Genomic DNA, 12781 nt, shown 5'->3' with positions numbered 1-12781 from the left:
CCGTCCAGGTGTAAAGGTATGACCGACATCTCTTACACTTCTTACCACTGCATGACAGTTGGAGAAGAAAAGACTTGATGGCTAACATCGATTAAAAAATTAGGCTGCCGGAACTCGCAGAATGCGCGGCACAGATGGTCGTGGATCGCACGTCCGTCGCAGACGCTTTTTGTAAAGGCGCTTTAAACTTCACGAAATGATGATGGCACAGAATGATACCCATATAGAGGATAGCTGCAACGCCTCACACTCATTTTTTCTTTAAATTAATAATATCTATTGAATAATTACCTTGATATTTCTGAGAACATCAAATTCATGCCGATTATTTCCCTGTAACTCCTGTCTATTATACTCTGTCAAAGCCAACTGTAGATGTGGCTCCTGTGCGAGCACCGTTGAATGCACAATTTCTAGACGGACCTATGCGTAGAAGCCATTCTGGATGCCCTGTCATCTCACTGAGTCTGTTGCAAATCCTTGTGTACTTTCCCGTCCCAATCCCATTTTTTTGTAGCATTTTCTATTTTTTTTTTTTTTTTTGAATGAGTTGCAATTCCAATTCCCCTTTCACCAAAGATATGACTTCAACCTAGAGATTCACTGCAATACGTCAACCTCATCTGATTGCGGAATCGTTGGTCGGTAAACAGGAGCAAGGCGAATTTGATGATGACGTCTTAGGTCATCAGTCGGGCGTCGTATCTGCGATTTGGCGGGAGACTGGGATTCACTGCTAGACATGGATTTGACACCTTCTTCACGAGCCTTCATCATCTTGTTCGTATCTCGAGGGGACAAGTACCGAGTGGAGGGTGTATAGTGCGCCGCGAGTTCATCAGCTTCTTCACCTATACCACGTCTTTTGAGCTCGCTATAGCATCGAAAGGCTATCTCAAGCTGTTCCAGATCCCTCTTGCTCGGAGATGGGTGCTTCTTTGACCATTTTGCGCTGCACGTATCGAGAGAAGACCCGTCTCGTATCAAACCAACGGTGATGCGATCGGTGTTTGGCAGCGTCTTCATCTGCCCACTTTGATTCGGGGATTTCTTGAAAGATATGGCTTCTTGAGATTGGTATATGGTCAAGTCAGTGGTCCCCTTCTCTAGGCTAATCTGAGTCGGCAGCTTGGAGCACTGTTCGTCGAGACTATCCTCAAGAGTGGGAGTTTGAACCCTATGGAGATGAATCCGAGGCGTTGATGCACAGACCGGGGAAGAACTCAAGATCCTATCTTCGAGGTTGTTCTCGAATCCCTTTTCAGCTTCAAAAGGGTCGATGATGAGCAGAGACGCTGTATTGGATCCAACCATAATCTTCAAATGTTGGCGTCTTTCAATAGCACTGGGGCTATGATATAGAGCGGGCTCAGCAAAGGGGTCATCGTCCATGGATCGGCCGCTCCTGAGGGCCTTTCCGTCATTGGCCACAGGTTTGCGAGCTACACGACCACCCACCATTTGCTGTACCTTCTTTCTATTGAGATTGTCTCCTTCATTTAGACGGATCTCAATCGTGTCGACAAAGGACGCTCTTTTGAGGGCAGGAGACACAAGTACGGGATGGGAAGTCAGTGGGCCATTAGGGGAGTCTTCATGAACGGGCTGTTTCGCGAGCTTCGCACGAGGTTTGGTTCCTCCGCTGGACGATTTAACCTGCCATCGATCCCATGCACTGGATACTTTGGCCAATACCCTTGATGGAGTCATGCGAGTCATCTTGGAAACAGGCGACTTTCTCGGCTGAGAAGGAGACGGCTTTAGAGCGTCCGTTGCCGCCAACATGGCACATACTTTCTCCTGAATCTCATCGGCACTAGTCGCCACAGCGCGGCCTTGACCAGCCAACTCGCTTTGCAAGAGAATTCTTGGAGTTCCATCCATGACGTTGTGCGGAAGAAGGCAAACAGCTTCGGCATCTTTCACAACAGGGTACGGAGAACGATGGGTCGACTTTTTCACAGAGTCCGCGAGGGGGCGGATCAAGCTGTAGTCTTTCCGTTTAGGAGATGAAGTTGAGCTTCCACGAGGCCGTGAGGACTTTGCAAACCTATTGTTGGGAGACATTTTCTGAATTCTCGGAGCACTCGGCCGGAGTGCTCGACTATTGCTAGTCGATCCTTCCTTTAACGACTTTGGCGAATGCGAGATGATGGGTTGTTCTCCAACCTCTGGTGTAGAGTCTTCGCGAACTGGAGGAATAGAAGTTGTACAGTCAGGATCGTCCTTTGCTAACTGTCCCTTGGCATCCCCTTCTGCTGGCAGCTCTGAACTGCTGTCATCGAGTAAGGCGCTCGCAATTTCCTCAATGCTGTTTGGTTGGACATTACTCTGAGTCCGAGAGTGTCGCTTCGCAATATCGGAGCAGGGGTTCACAGATTGTGAACCAAGATCTGTCCCTAAGTTAGTTTCGCCTCTTATTAAGTATTGTATAAAAGAAATGGCTTACCGGGGTTCTTTGCTGGAAGGAAATCGGCCGAGGCCTTGGAACGATGTCGGGAGCCCAAGGGACCAAGCAAACTTTTCTTCTTCCCATAGGTTCGAAGCGGGGGCGCCATTTCAAAGCCGTAAGGACAAGAAGAGGAACAAAAAATGAAGTGAATGAGCCAGTAACAGAAGACCAAATGGCTTAAAAAACAAGACAAACGAAAAATGAGTGACGAAAGGAACCACAAAGGAAAAACGAGTGAATTGGAGTCAGTCAGTCAAACGAGTGGAATGGGAAAATAACGGTGAATGGCGGTATGGGCAACCAAAATCTCCCAAGTGGTGAGGTAAAATTTGGATTGTCGAGGGCAGATCATGAAGCCAGCGCTGCGGAGGAGAAGCAACCTCTGGAAACCCTAAGGTTGGCCACCAGGATCATACATATGGTCAGGGCGGTCGGCGAAGCTGGGAGATTTCATGTCCCAGAGGCGAGGCGAGGCGAGGCGAGGCGCAAGCGAAATCTTGTCTTGTCGGAAAGGAAGAGCGCAAGTACAGAGGACAGGCGTTGTGTTGCTTCTCGAGAGAGGGCAGAGTCTTATGAGCCCATGTTTTGGAGAGGAGGAGGAGGAAGAAGAAGAAAAAAGGCGCCGATGTCGGTGAGGAGAAGAAACGTACATATTTATGCACCTTTATGGTGCAAGCTGCGGCAGAATTTTAATTCAGAGGCCTTTAGGGAGTGACTGGCCGGATGTTGGAGCCCTGGAGGACTTGGCAGGTGATGAACAGCTGTTCAGGGGGAGGATGCCACTGAACATGTGGCAGGAGCCACCTGCAGCGTGTCCCTGAATCACTGCCTGGGCATCAAACGATTAGGCTGCAACTAGAGACACGTTTACACTCATCGGATGTGTGAGATGGACGGGAGTTTATATTAAGAGTATGGCTCACTTTTGGTGGTAGTGTGCATGATAGGTCATATTCTTCGATGCTGATGAACTGCAAGCTTACGAGGTTGCCCAATGCGTCATATATATCCTGCAGTCTTGTATCTAATACTATGATAATAACCATGTATATTTCATTGAATTAATGCATCTTTAAACAGGAATCCGGTGTCAGTGGTTGAAAGATGCAGGCCGTGATACAGGATGCTTTGGGTGTCTTGAAAGGTTGCTACATCTACGCTTGGTCAAAAGCATCTACGACATCAATGGGAAAACAGAAAGAAAAGTAATTTAAACCAGGATATTATTATTTAAAATAAATTTTCTTATTCTCTTATACATAGCTACACCTACCTAGCAACTGCTTCTATCAAGCCAGGAATTCCGAATCATCATCATTCAGACACATGATGCCATAAGAGTGGATATCAAAGCCATGCGATACGCATCACCAGCCGACCAAAGAAGGGTCGTATACTATATAATTCTCTTGAAAGCTAATCAGAATAAATATTTTGTCTACACTCGTTCTCAATCGATGCCTTCTCAGCTTTCTCTCCATCTTCAACGTCGTCGCCCAGAGCTCCAGCACGTGATATGCATCACCAGCCCTGCTAGCGCGCCTCATCCCTGTCCCGATCCTTTGATGGACCCGGATCGGGGAGAGCCGTTATTTTACATCATCGTGACCTGACGGCATAGAGAAATGTCGGAAGAGCCCTAGCGAGAGAAAAAAATTTAGAAGGCTAAGAAAAAAATCCCAGCTGCAAGCTACCTCATGCTTTGATCACCCCACCAGCCCCAACAAAGCAATATCATTGTTTGCTCAGGAGGCCAAAGCGGGCTTTTCGATTGATTGACCTCTTTCCCTTTGTTGCTTTTCATATTTATTTACGTCTTGGGGAGCCATTGCAATTGAATTGCTGCGCTCTCGGCATCGTACACACGCATTTTTCTCGGCAATTCCGGCTTGAGCTGCACGGCATACGAAATTGCTGCCGGTGCGGACTCTTGCAGCTCCGAGGCTCCGCTATCTCCATCTCACCGGTGATTCCTTCTGCGAGGTTCGGCGAGCATTCCAGAGTCCTTTGTCATTCTTTTGCCTTTCACGAACGGAGCGAAATTCGATATAAACAACTACGTTGGGTAAGGAGGAAGAAGAGGAACCTCTGCACTCCCTGCATCCTACAAAATGATTCGAGCAGCGTTTCAATCGAGAGCGGCACCGTTTAGGGCGGCCAAGGGCACGACGGCACAATATGGAGCATTGAGGGATGCTTGGGCAAGGCTATTTTCGTCACAGCCTGTCTCAAAGCTGCAGAGCAGCAGCAGCAGCAGCAGCACATCATGGACGAGGTTACATTCAATTCAGCCCTGGCGGGAAACCACGCGCCACGGCGCTTCGATGCGACCAAATGTCAAGTTCGCTGACAGCTTTGCGAAGGGGGCGCAAAGGCGGAGCTTTGTATTTTCGGCATGGAGGCGCAACACTGCGCAAGGAACCCAGGAGAAGCTGTCGCTGAGCGGAAGATTCAAGAAGCTCTCCAGGGAATACGGGTGGTCGGCCGTCGGCGTCTACTTCGCGCTCAGCGTGCTAGACTTTCCGTTCTGCTTCCTCCTGGTGAGGGTGGTCGGGACAGAGCGGATAGGTACGTGTGCCTCTCGGTCGTCGATGCCGTACTAGAGGAATATAAGTATGGGTATAAGTATGAGAATGAGTATGCTGATGTGAGCGTGGGGATGGCAAACAGGTCAAGTTGAACATTACGTCGTGTCCGCAGTCTCCAAGTTTATCCCCGAATCGGTGCGAACACGATGGAACGAATGGCGAGAATCTCTCAAGTCGGAAGAGAAGCAGCACCTGGGCAGCAACGATATCAGCGACAAGGTGGAAATGGCGGGCTGGGGAGTAGAGAAGGCGCAACAGCGCAACAAGGAAGAAGCCAGTGAGTTTGAACGGCCCCCCCTTTCACCGAGAATGTCTTGTTGCGTTGGCAATGTCTTGCACGACTCCACGTCATCGGACTATGCCCGACTGCTTTTCGAGGCGTGTAACTTGCAGCAGCCGAGGAGGGCACAGTATGGCATGATATGAGACACAGGAGGCTAATGATCTTTTGTTTTGGCAGGCCTGGCAACGCAGCTGGCACTGGCGTACGCCATCCACAAGAGCTTCATTTTTCTTCGGGTGCCCTTGACAGCGGCGGTGACGCCCAAGGTGGTCAAGGTGCTTCGTGGATGGGGTTGGAATATTGGCAAACGGACCCCACGGTCATAAATGACAGACAACCCGAAGGAAGCCGAGATTGGCATTTGAGATCTGCAAGTAAGCATGCTATTCTATCTGGCTGTATGAATTTTGTAATACTATTATCAACGTTTGTTGGGGGGAGGGCGCAGTGGTGCAGTTAGACACGGGCGTACGGATCGCACTACTATACATCTAGACAGGTTTTGGCAAATATTAGGCTGGAAGAGTACAGACATGACAGAGACATGGCAGAGACAACCAAAAAAGCTTAGACAGAGAACATGATGCTCTTGATTGACAGACAGAGACTCTCCATACCATAGAATAACGATACGAGTACACACAAACTCGCAATGAGCCCGCTTGCGCCCGCAACCACATTCGTTGGCAACGACAGATTGGCCAACAACTCTGCACAATACCAAGTCTACGAAGCCACGCCTCAAAACTAGAGATGGGGGCCAGTTCTCTCTCTTTCTCTCTCTTTCTCTGTCTCTCTCTACGGCTATTCGGCTGCTCGTATCTTGATTCCCGATATCACATTTGGGCTTTGGGCAACTTTCCAACGGCGGATAGCGCCAGAAGCAGAAGCGCGCAGTAGTGCAACGGACAAAGGCCGACGAAGGAAAGGAAAGACACCGCCAGCGGCTTCTACAAGCTTAAAAGGCCGTAAGTCAAGTCTTAAAAGCCGACAACACCATCCAACTTCAGCCCCCCCCTTTTTTTTCTTGTCGAAGCCGCAAAAAAGCTACCAGCACTGCTTAGCACCGATTTCTTTGAGCGGAAATCTAGCCAAGACCAGTTAAGTAGCTGTCATCGGTAATCAGAAGAAAACATGACGTATCACGTCAACCACTCGGCGCCACAAGCAAGAAGAGCACTACCATGGGTTAGGTAGGTAGGTAATAAGGGAAAAAGGGAAAGAAAAACGCCGCGTCCGTCCCAGCGGTCCGGGGTTGTCACGTTTTCTCTTCCCTCTCTTCCCGTCTCTCTGGAATGGAATGGGCGGGTGATTACAAAACCTGGGGTGGGAACAGAAAAGAGAGCTGAGCTGAAAGGGGGAGAGTCAGTCAGCAAGAAAAAAAAAGACGTTTGAATGGAAGGAAACTCAAAAAGCTTAAGATCCATGAGAAATTGCATAAGCAAATTAAAAAAGTGGCGAGACAAGGGCACATCGACCCAGAGCTGCAATTCCGCGGGCGACGTTGACGTGTCTCGATAGGGGTACGGACAAGAGTCCGCAGCTTTCTCCGGGCCTGTATCGGGCTCACGTCCGTCTCCGTACCCCCCTTCTTCAAGGAGATTTCTGCGAATGGGCAAATCAGGGAATCTCGGGCCGACACACACAGCGTCACAAGGAGGAACACCAGTGTTAACATGAGAAACACCAGCGTCTGGCCATCTTTTCAGCGTGGTGGGCAACTTGGTCTCAACCCTTTTTTCCTCATTAGTTGGCAGAGATTGAGGGGGGTGTGTCCCCAGCGGACACAGTGACAAGGCCCTCGCTCTCTCTCTCTTCCAGAGAAGAGACAAGGAAATTGGACGCCGTGCGGCGTTTCTTGGTGTTCTCCTCTCCCCCCCAAGCCCCCTCTACCATGGCCATGGTGACAAAGCCGGGGCGAACGAAGACGCTCGAAAAACGCCTCGCCCCTCCTCTAAAACGTGCGTTTTAGCTTTCAGACCAGTTTTTCTTTTTTGACAAGCGGCCAAAGCTGGGCCCGCCTTACCTTCCGGTGGGCAGAGAGTAGTCCAGCAGTTGTAATCTCTTCCCAAGGGCTTCTTAGCAAAACGAGGCGGCGCCGCCCCAGGAGCAAACAACCCGTAGTGCGTGTAAATCAGCCCTTCTAGAACAAAAAATTCTAATAGAAAGTTCAGAACATGAGTCGCGCACAACATTAGAAGAAGAAGAAGAAGAAGAAGGGGGGGTAGCCATACGATACAGATCGGGCTCGTTTTCCCAACTCGGGATATTATACGAAATGAAATGATGAAGGAACAGCAATTACTCAGAACGGGAAGATCGGACAATGCGGGAAACGCGGGTGAGTCTTTTTTATTTCATTTTATTGTATTTTTGTTGCCCTTTGACGCGTTCTGGGAATTTGCCATTTGTGGAAACCACGTAGAGGAGAAAAGAAGACAAGACGAAGATTGGTAATGGGGAGGCGTTCCACGTCCACCTTGTAATCGCCGACTGGCACATTTTTGGGTTTTCGGTGCTTTTCGACGATGGAGTCTGAGACTGCTAAAGACGTGGGGAACTTTGACAAGGTTGGAGGTAGTTGTGAAATAGTAGGTATGGAGGTAGTATGGTTATGGCATGTTTAGTAGTTTAGTCGTTGAGGTTAAGGCAGTCAGACAGACATCAGAGCACTTTGGTAAGGTGATTGTGATGATGCGTTTTCCCCATAAACAACCCTCATGAGTGACATGCTGCTCTCGCGACAGTGTGTGTGGTTGGGAACCCACAAGCCACGTTGTTATTACTTCACTTCACAGGGCATCACGGATCACAGCGGAAGCTAGTTGCCTCTTTTCGCTGTCTATCCAGATAGATGTCACAGAGCGGGATTTTTCCCACTTGCTCGCGTTGTGTCCCCAGTTTGATGAGACGACGTGGGAAGCCTAGACGCCATCAACTACGGCCCCGGGCAATTGTACGGGAATCGGCTCCCGGCTGCGGTTTATCAGGGGAGGTGAGGGGGGGAGATGGAAGATGGGGGAGAAGAAGGAGAAGAAGGAGAAGTGAGATGAAGCGGAAAAGCGGATAACGGAGACCAATTCTCACATGGCACTTGCACGAAAAAAAAGGGCCAAAGCCAAAAACCAAAGCCAAAGGGAAAAGGGAAAATGGAGCGAAAGAGAAAAGAAGAAGGTGACAAGAAAACAACGCACTCGCTCGCTTGGGCATCCCCTTTTCGCGACCTAGCCGACAGAGTTCGAAACTACTACCAACCTGCCAGTGCCAGCAAACAGAACAGGCAACACAAAAAAAGATGGATTTTCCAATGGAAGTTAAAAAAACCACACCCACGAAGTAGCGATGAGAAAGCGTGCGGGTTCCCTCTTTTTCCGCTGCCCACGCACCACGTAACTGGAGCCACGTTGTTGCCGCTATTTGAGACCCTCCCACGTCCCCTGGCCCAGCAAAGCCCATTAAATAGAGTTTTCAGGGAGACTCGGCGGGGTGGAGCCGGAAGATTCTGGCGAGCGGCCGTCCAGGATGCGGGCTGGCTAGGCCGCAATTGGGTTTGTTGGGTTGGGCAGTTTTTGAGCGGTTTGTGTATGGCTTCCAGGTTTCCAAGGGTCGGGTGTCTGGTCGGTTGTTTGGTCGGGTGTTTTTGTTTTGTGTCTGCCTCAATGGATGCCAATTGGTGGTTTTGGGAGAGACTGAGACTGCTACTGTATGGCGCGCCGATCCAGCAGTCTGTAATCAAACTCTATTCGCGGCGTGCACCAGGCTAACGGTACAAGTCCGGAATCAATTCAATTCTCTCTACAAACATCCGAGTCGTCGGGCATTTGCACACCGTGATCAAAAAAGCTCCCAAAGGTGCTCGAGGTGCAAAAAACCGGCCGGCGGCTCCAAAAAACCAAGTAATTCGGCCTATTGGCTTCTCCAGGGACGAGGCCCGCATGCTCGCGTGGGTGATGTGCGGACGAGGGCGCATCGCATTGCATATGCGGGCGGTAATGGAGGATTTGCCGAGGGCCTCATATGTAGGCAAAACTGCATCCGGCATAGCTGAATGAGACACAAAGGGCCGCCTGCATTTCAACTGCTGCACGCTGCAACTGCAGGCTATACCGTACATTAGTTTACATGCGAGCTTCCGCCAGTAGCATCGACGGGATGCACCCAATACTTTGCAACCCGTTTCTGCAAGACCAGCATACATGCGCGGCCTATGCGTATGGCTCCAAAGCCCTTCCTCCCGGCAGCCAGGGATGTTGGCCGGTGGCCGCCCTTCATTCGCGAGCTGGTGCTTTGATCTGCCTGAGCCAGCGCCCTTCCTTCGGAACGGAGCATTAGCAGCAGCAGCAAGCAGCGGCATCTGCGGCAGAGCCAACATGAACGTGGCTAAATCCATCCAGCCCCAAACCATGGCGGCTTTCCTTGGACAGGTTCTAGATGCCAGACCATCGAAGGAGCTTGGGGTGGACGAGAGCCGAGTTTGGCGCCTACGTACTAGGCAGTATCTATCTATCCTATACCGGAGCGGAAAAGGCGTAGCAAGACAAAATAACCCCGGAAAGAAGAAAGAAAAAAGGGAAAGGGAAAGGGAAAGAAGAAAAAAACAAGGGACCCGTTCCGAAAGGGTCACGCCTCTTTTTCGTTTTAGAGTTGCGGTTTGCATATGCCCATCCTGGCTCGGTGAGGGATCGCGCATAGTGAAAAAAAGGAGACCGCACTGCACTTTTCTTTTTCCCTCTTCTCGTTGGTGGTGTGTTTTCTCTTTTTTTTCCCGAGTGCCCAGTAAAAAATAAAAAAAACATACGACAAGGGCCCACGGCCCTTTGTTGGACGGCAGAGGACCTTTTGATCCCGTCTTTGCCTCGCCTTGCCGTGTTTACGTGTACAGTATGAAGGATCTTTGCTCGTTTTGCTCGCTTGGCTGAATGAACGAGGCAATGTGATTTGATGCTGCTCGGGGTTTTTTTTCTGTTTCCTCCAAACGACACTATAGGTATACGTGCTCGCCTATATTCCTCGCACACACACACGCACACCCCTCTCTCCCTCTCTTCTCGGCGACTGGGCGGAAAACAAGGGCCAAAACTATTTAGTCGTGCATTGCATATACATACATACATACTTGCACATACATACAGCAAAACAGACCTGGCAAGCCTGGGTACCTACCTACCATCTCAATGCGGCGTAGGTACACGATGCTAAAGGATCTGCGCTTGTCCTAGTGTGATGTGACTTCGGGTGGGAAAATGCGAGCCTTGAGTTCTTTTTGCTCTGGGAGATTCCGTCAGTGTGCAGTGCAGCCATGCAACGATGTGCGCACGGCAGCCCTTCCTTGGAACTACCCGCCCGTGCTAACTGGACCAGACCAGCAACTTGTATCATGCATCAAAACGCCATCCTCATCCTGGTCTCCCCGTGTAAGAAACAGGTCGTTTTGTGTAGCCACACTCTGTCTCCCCACGCAGGCCCTTTTGTGATATCGGCTGTTTTTGAGCGGTGCCCTTGAAAGGTAGAACGCTCAAGTCTGACATCTAAACAAGAATTGGCCCCAGAAAAGTGATCTCATATATAAAAAAAAGAGTGGTCTTCAGCCCAGCTCACACACACCCACAAAAGGGAAAAAAGGAAAAAGGAGAAAAAAAGAAATTAAAAGGGCTCTTCCCAGATACTCGGGTTCCGGGACTCGGCGGGGCGTCTTGGTATGGGGGAGCTACGCGGGAATCTCTTGGAAGCCGGGCCATGGTTCGACTCTGACATGCATGGCCAGTTCTCTAGCGCCGCTACCTTTGCCGTCTTTGGAAATGCCTACTGGACGAGCGTGGGAACGAAAGCGTGGAGTGCGGGCCAGGGGGTGGTTGATAGTAGCATATCCAAAGGCAACGAGAAAACGCATGTGGACGTATACAGAACATGCGGTATTCCAGAGTGTGTGATTCGCGGCGGTTCTTTTTTTGTTTTGTGCTTGGGAGGTTTTAGCCATTGAATCCCCCCCCCCCCCTCCCTCCTCTTCGTTCTGATGCGACACACAAGAATACACTTTCTTGTCACAGTGCCGTTGATCATGACGCTGCTGCAGCATGAGTCGTTGCGCATCAGAGTCGCCCGCTGGCAGTTACAAGTATATCATCTCTCTCTCTCAATAGTCTCGCAATTGTGGAGAACCAACGAATTAGCAAATAGGTGCTGATGCTCTTCAGCCTTCAGCGCCCAACCTCCACCAATGGGGAGCACTTATGTCATGCCGGCAATTGGTGACCGATCCCCATGCTCTCTGGGACTTTGTATGTCTGGGCGCCGCGATGCAGAACGACGGGCACCTCGGGGTGGATTGCCGAAGAGCCATGTTCGTTCATGGGCAAGTTTTACCACTACCATTGTCTGTGTAAAACGGTCTGATTATGCTTCACGCTGGAGGGCCCCCACCGTGCAACGAACCGGCACGAAATAGCGGTAAATGAAGTGAATTAATGCGTTACCTGACAGCGGCCTCTAACGAGCCAACGGAATGACATTCATGTTGTCATGGCTTGCCGTAATTTCGACCTTCCGTTGTGCGGAACTCCGTCATCCATGTATTCCGTTCAAAAGTTGACTTCTAAGGTTCCGTCCTTCCAGCCCCCCCCCAAGTTGGAGAACCCCCCACCACCGCCGCTGCTGCACACTTGCGACTGTCCGGTCCTTCTTTCAGGAAAGGCGTGATAGAGTAAGAGAATCTTGTTTGGGGTAGGTATTCCGACATAAGGCGCTCAAGGCGCTGTTCGGCACATGGATAGTAAGGCCTGGGGTACGTACATGACGAGTCAGTGCAAGGGCCGTATTAGGCAATTCGCATCTGCCCTCGGCGTCATCTAAAGAGTGCAGAACATCGAATCTGGCCCACTAGCATCTCCGGTGGGGCCCTAAAACAGGAGCAGAGGCTCTGCCAACAAGCAAGTTGTATGTTTTATGTGTCATTATTCGCTGTTTAGTGCATGTGGGCTGCTGTTATGCTCCACGACGATCGTGGGGAGTCACGACACACCGTAAACGATCCACCCAGGGCGTACGAGTACAGGGACCGGGCGAGATGGGATACCTTGAGCATCCAAAGTCTGTCGTTGACGTTGACGTTGGTTTGGGTTTATATTTGGATCTGTTGTTGTTATTGTTATATGTAAGATTGTAGGGATTTCTGTTTATCTAACCTCGCTGACTGCATCCTATTATTAGCTGTGCCTGGTCAAATACGAAGCATATAATAGCAGCAGACGAGCAGCGAGATGCCTTGACATTCTCCTCTAGGCCATGTACGGAGTAGAGCCAATGGTTCGAGACTGTCGGTCAGGGGAACTGGCACCGACTTTCGCCGACGGTCCCTGTTAGCTGATTGAGCGAGTGCCGCATCTTCGATTTCGATTTCAACGACGGATCAGAGACACGCTCATCGAAGGCGTCAGGGAACAGGCTAGACGACGGGAGGCA

The 12781-nt window shown here is 50.3% G+C and overlaps 2 protein-coding genes across 2 annotated transcripts; one reads left to right on the top strand and one right to left on the bottom strand.

Moving 5' to 3' along the window:
• Positions 1-600: 600 nt before the first annotated feature.
• On the bottom strand, positions 601-2558 carry T069G_09454 (uncharacterized protein; the record flags this gene model as incomplete). The annotated part of the gene is made up of 3 exons (XM_056176664.1): positions 601-936; positions 994-2393; positions 2450-2558. 3 exons carry the CDS (start codon positions 2556-2558, stop codon positions 601-603), a joined length of 1845 nt encoding a protein of 614 aa, XP_056025142.1.
• Positions 2559-4563: 2005 nt separating this feature from the next.
• On the top strand, positions 4564-5649 carry T069G_09453 (uncharacterized protein; the record flags this gene model as incomplete). Its single annotated transcript, XM_056176663.1, has 3 exons — positions 4564-5020; positions 5123-5317; positions 5501-5649. 3 exons carry the CDS (start codon positions 4564-4566, stop codon positions 5647-5649), a joined length of 801 nt encoding a protein of 266 aa, XP_056025141.1.
• Positions 5650-12781: the final 7132 nt, after the last annotated feature.

The sequence above is a fragment of the Trichoderma breve genome, chromosome 6 (assembly GCF_028502605.1).
Source record: "Trichoderma breve strain T069 chromosome 6, whole genome shotgun sequence".
Classification (NCBI taxonomy): domain Eukaryota; kingdom Fungi; phylum Ascomycota; class Sordariomycetes; order Hypocreales; family Hypocreaceae; genus Trichoderma; species Trichoderma breve.
This window is presented reverse-complemented; position numbering and strand designations above follow the sequence as displayed.